Source organism: Temnothorax curvispinosus, unplaced genomic scaffold (genome assembly GCF_003070985.1).
Source record: "Temnothorax curvispinosus isolate PA1 unplaced genomic scaffold, ASM307098v1 QBEX01003255.1, whole genome shotgun sequence".
In the NCBI taxonomy this organism is placed as follows: Eukaryota; Metazoa; Arthropoda; class Insecta; order Hymenoptera; family Formicidae; genus Temnothorax; species Temnothorax curvispinosus.
Window position 1 is genome coordinate 1,318 of NW_020213035.1, and position 5,612 is coordinate 6,929.

Consider the following 5,612-nt stretch of genomic DNA (forward strand, 5'->3'; position numbering starts at 1 on the left):
GTTACGAAAGAAAGAAAACGTACTCTTCTCATCCGAAGAAACGCAGCAAGAGCGGCCATGACACTGAACGAGAGCGAGGAAGGAGGTGGGGGCGCTTTGAAAGTGGCGACTTATGCGTCGCGCCATCTGAATTAAACGATCGGGCGTTTGCAAAACGCGAAGAAATTCGAGCGCGTCAATTTGTTCTTAAGTTTTGTTACCAAAATTTGCTCAATATTTGGCATCAATTTGGTGTTAGGTTTAGTCAACAAACTTTAACAGCAATTTGGTGCCAATTTGTTATCAGGTAGTTGCTAAGCTTTGCTTGGTATTTGGCGTCAATTTGTTCTCAAGCTTTGTCACCAAAATTTGCTCAATATTTGGCATTAATTTGGTGTTAGGTTTTGTCAACTAATTTTAGCGGCAATTTGATGCCAATTTGTTATCAGGTACTACTAAGCTTTGCTCGATATTTGGCGTCAATTGTGTACGCATGTTTTGCTACGTATTTGCTAGCAGTTTGTCGACAACATTTGATAAAACAAATTTTGATGCATTTGTACCATTTCTGAAACCAAAATTTGTAGAAAGTATTTGGCATTATTTGTTCGAACAGACTTGGCTATTTGGGTATATACATATATATGGAGAAGTAAAAGTTATAGTAATATAGATGCAATCTATACAATATATAAATTGCATCTATGTACATACACGAGTCAATATTTTAAAATATTTGACTCACACTACTATGGCTTTCACCCCTCCCCATATACAATTAAAAATTACATTATTTCTTTGTCTGTATAAAGTTACAGCATTTACATTTTCAAAATAACACACACATATGTTCTAAGAAAAATGCCTTACAATTAGTATAAAAGCTCTTCTATATGTAAGTCCAATGCCATCTTCTTCTCAATTGAAAACAGCCTTGAATACTTCATTCTGTATATATGTTCTTGTTCAATTTTCTTGAATCTATGGTAAATACATATATTATGCAAAACAGCAGTAGCACAAATAATTGCAACCGATGTACTTAGTTTTGTTCTTAAACCATAATATAAGCATGGAAAGCGGCGCGGCGGTTCCAGTAATTATTTACAAAAAGACCCCACTCGCTAATGACCTTGATCTTGACACATGTTGTCAAGGTCACCCTCCTGACCCAGGTAGCAAAATGATACGCCAAAGATATCGAAAAGCTAACCAAAAAAGGACTGGGATGACTTTTTAGTTGGCTAAAAAGATTCCTCTTTGACAACAAAATTGTGTCTCATGTCTACATAAACGGCACGTATGGATGTCTATACGCTAACTGTCGATGTCCGTACGCTAACTGTAAGGCAACTTATAGCGTTTACCAAATTGGCAACACATGGTTAACCTGTATCAGCTGCCAATAGGTCAACGTAAAGTTACCGAATTGCTATACCAAAATGCTTTACAGAAATGGCCGTCATTCAACAGATGTCTTATAGATGTCCAAAAGATTAACAAAATGGCATTTAAATGGCACGAATAAATGATGTCCAAAAGATATCTTATTTATGGAATATATAGGACAGGGATAGGTGAACAATAAATGATAAAAGTTTATTGTTATCTGAAATATGTATGTATACAATATAAAGTTAATTGTGTTATCTAAAATTATGAGTACACAGTTAACAATCAACTAGTATATTTTATAATATAAAGTTGACATAATTATAATTAATATAATATATATTATATCAACTTTATATTATAAAATATACTAGTTGATTGTTACCTGCGTGTACTAAATAATTTTAGATAATACAATTATTAAATTTATATTGTGTACATCCATATTTCAGATAACAATAAACTTTTATCATATAGTATATAATATAATTAATATAAATCCATATTTCACATTATTTACAATATAATGAAAGTATTATTCATAAGACTTGTACATAAAGAAACAGTAGATCTTACATAAGCAAAACATAGTCTTGTATGTAAACAACATTATCAAAAATCTACTTATTTATATATTAGGAACTTATACCTGTAATATTTATCTTATTGAAAAAAAAAAACACCTATACCTATATTGATCTTATTAAATGATACCTATACCAATATCTTGACAGCTATATTTATCTTATTAAAAAAAAGCACGCGTAATGCATATACAGACGCAGATACAGTGTAATATACATATCTACCAAGTACAATGATGAATCACTGCTGAAGATTTAGACGTTCTCGACGTTTATTCTCAGCTTTTTTCCGGTCGCTCCCACGGTGAAGCCACTCGACAATTCGATCTTCGACAGCTTTGATTTTTGTCCCTTCAAATGTGTTACGTACAACATCTGAAAAAGTAGACTATGAGACGTGGTAGCTTTTTCACGGCGAAGAACTTAACAAAAGTGTTATATGCCATGTATGTACATACCAATTATGACATATGGAAACGTAAACTTGGAGATTTTTGGTTTGTTCTCAGCTCCGAGGGTTCCAACGACTTGTTGAGTTAAATCATCCGTCATAACTATTTCCATTGCATATTTAACGGTTTTTTGAACCGATTTTCCGCCGATGTCTGGAATTTTTTTCATCTAGAAAATGTCAACAATTTAAACAACTTAATTAAGATATTAACGAAATGATCTGATGTATCAGCACCAGTTTCACAGTACTCGCATATGTACAAATTGATCTCGCATTTGTCCATTGTCTTTGAGATCACGATCGAATCTTTGTAATTCGTTAATATCATTGAATGGCATCTGATGGGGCAGAAGTGCATAATGACGATCTATACGCTCCACTGGGTTATCATTTTTTCGCACTACTTCCAGCAACTCATTTACTTTTTGTAGAATTAAATCCTTAAAACGCTTTCGATCCTCTCTACAATTATCTGAAAAATAATATAATTAATACCCACTCGACATATGCTCACATATCATATTGCTGAAACATTAAAACGTTCAGAAATGGTGCAGAAATAAAAATACATATTATTTCAATACGTGCTTATTGTATATTATTTTAAACATTTCAGCTTTTATTTTCTGTCAGTAAGTGCCTAATGTCTCATCGGAAAACATAGCTTCAATTTTCGTAAATAAAACCCTCATTGTACAATTTCATGTACTCTGTGAGAAATGCTTGTAGAAATTCAGCAGCGGATGAAGGCTTTTTTACTTCCATGAAACGCTCCAATAACGAATGGTTCGACAAACTGAGTTCCAACAACTTTACCTAATATGGGCCACAACTGATTCTTAGAACTCTTTGATAGAGGTAGTCCATCGATGTTAATGTTAATTTGGAGAATCACAGAAATTTCCGTGTCAGCATTACGCTGCAGCAATACATTATAGTTTCTGTATCTCAACTGCTCTTTCAGTGCTCTCTCTAAGCCATATAATGAACATATATAAGTACATACTTCCAGCGAGAGCCTGTATATCAATTCTGTTTGGGGTGTCACATAATGTCCTGGCATCAAACGGAAGTTCAGGATGACCAAATTTCTTTAACCCTCTCAAAAGATCGTTTACAAGGAATTTAGGTATTTTGTTTTGGATTGCCCAATGAGCAAGAAAATTTTGAAGATCAGTTATACTAGTGGGACGAGTGATAATCGATTAAGACTGATTCTCCATCTGGATATCTGTATTAGTCAGTGTCGGTCTTTCATTGATTAATAAATTGAGATCATCTGCGTCATCAAAGCGTTCAAGATTATCAAAGAAATCATCAATTTGATGACAAACGTCATTGGGAATATTAGAAGCACGAGCTGTTGGCGGTGAGCATGAAGGACTAGACGCAGCATTATTCGCTGCATTTTCAAAATAATCGAGATCCGCTTGCACAAGGGTGCGGATTCGTCGCCTTTGCTGTCTTCGCGAGAGCTCAAGGAACGGTTTCCACCGTCTCAACGAAGTTCCCATGGCATAATCTAATAATGTATCAATTAACCCTTCAATTATTAAATGGAATTAAAACACGGAATAGATCAGTAATATTACTTTTTCTACTCACAACTTTTTCCGATGTAGAGAAAATACTTTATTTATATTATTTATTACTGCGTGTATAACTCGGTATAACTAAGGCTCTATAAATATGAGTATTCTCGTCCGCTTCTTTTCTTCCAATCATCTGTGAAAACATAAACTTTTCGTAAACGTCAATACGCTTTTCGGTCTCGCGATTAATGTAAAAATTTAGCTGAAGTATCGATTCTGTAAAATTGAAAATAAGTATTAATTGATTCTTAATTGATTAGACGTGTGTTCTTAAACGCGCAACAGTATAATTTGTTTTATAAGTGTCGTATTTATCGTAAATCGACACATCGTGACTCTGTTTCATTGTACGTATTTGGAGCAGTAATTTCAACGGCAGAAGGTATATTATTTAAATAATACTCATCGCGAAAAATTGTTTTCATGTTGCAGTTTTGTCACATTTTGACATATTTGTGTTTTTAGATTAAGTATTTGGCTGTTTGTAAAATGTCAACTGAGGACAATGAAAAAAATCCAAGTACGTCGCATCCTGGGCCAAATGTTGAGGTAATTGCCGCATAAATTCCTAATTTTTTCTTTCGTTTACTAATTTAATGCTTCATTTATCATATTTAATATACTTCCACACATTTCAGGACCCTAAGCTTCAAGAGTATTACACAGATGAAAAAATTGAAAGTTTGTTGGTCGAAAATCTCTACCTGAAGAGTCTGCTAAAAATGTCAACTAAGGACAATCAAAAAAATCCAAGTACGTCGCATCCTGGGCCAAATGTTGAGGTAATTGCCGCCTAAATTTCTAATTTTTTCTTTCGTTTACTAATTTAATGCTCTATTTATCATATTTAATATACTTCCACTCATTTCAGGACCCTAAGCTTCAAGAGTATTACACAGATGAAGAAATTGAAAGTTTGTTGATCGAAAATCTCTACCTGAAGAGTCAGCTGAAACGGTTACATCCTAAAATGTCAACTGACGACAATTAAAAAAATCCAAGTACGTCGCATTTTGGACCAAATGTTGAGGTAATTGCCGCATAAATTCCTAATTTTTTCTTTCGTTTATTAATGTAATGTTCCATTTATCTTATTTAATATACTTCCACTTATTTCAGGACTCTAAGCTTCAAGAGTATTACGCAGATGAAAAAATTGAAAGCTTGTTGGTCGAAAATCTCTACCTGAAGAGTAAGCTGAAACGGTTACATCTTATTTTGAAAATGTTCTTTTATAATCCGAAAGTTGCTGAATATTTACAACAGCAATGTCAAATAATTTATTTGCCTTTTTTGATTACTTTGTATCAAATAAAACTAGTGTACAAATAAAAAATTATACTTTGTATCAAATAAAATGATTTTGAACTGTATGAAATAAATTTCATTTTCCAAAAGATTGTTACTCCATAAATAACACTGAAACTGCATAATAATAATAATAATAATAATAATAATAATAATAATAATGTACATTGACTAATAAAAACTCATGCTCACAATATCTCCAGAGGAATTAATTTTTAAAAACGATACTTTATTTCATAAAATACATATTTATAGACCATATATAATATTTATTACAAAGTAACAAGCAGTTTCAAAGGGTTT

General features: G+C 32.7%; 2 protein-coding genes across 3 annotated transcripts; one reads left to right on the forward strand and one right to left on the reverse strand.

Moving 5' to 3' along the window:
* Nucleotides 1-1,942: 1,942 nt before the first annotated feature.
* Nucleotides 1,943-4,046, reverse strand: LOC112452336. 2 transcript variants are annotated; one of them, XM_025012476.1, is made up of 3 exons: nucleotides 2,670-4,046; nucleotides 2,414-2,576; nucleotides 1,943-2,330 (listed from the first exon to the last, which is right to left on the reverse strand). In XM_025012476.1, exons 1-3 carry the CDS (start codon nucleotides 2,745-2,747, stop codon nucleotides 2,197-2,199), a joined length of 375 nt encoding a protein of 124 aa, XP_024868244.1. In that variant the 5' UTR covers nucleotides 2,748-4,046; the 3' UTR covers nucleotides 1,943-2,196. The 2 variants fall into 2 exon arrangements, with proteins under 2 accessions (XP_024868244.1, XP_024868243.1); XM_025012475.1 differs by having other exon boundaries at nucleotides 2,414-2,560; nucleotides 2,644-4,044.
* A 39-nt stretch (nucleotides 4,047-4,085) lies between these two features.
* Nucleotides 4,086-5,302, forward strand: LOC112452337. The gene is made up of 5 exons (XM_025012477.1): nucleotides 4,086-4,383; nucleotides 4,467-4,550; nucleotides 4,640-4,783; nucleotides 4,873-5,031; nucleotides 5,121-5,302. The coding sequence occupies exons 2-4, from the start codon at nucleotides 4,491-4,493 to the stop codon at nucleotides 4,990-4,992; spliced, it is 324 nt and encodes a 107-aa protein (XP_024868245.1). The 5' UTR covers nucleotides 4,086-4,383; nucleotides 4,467-4,490; the 3' UTR covers nucleotides 4,993-5,031; nucleotides 5,121-5,302.
* The last annotated feature ends 310 nt before the right edge of the window (nucleotides 5,303-5,612 follow it).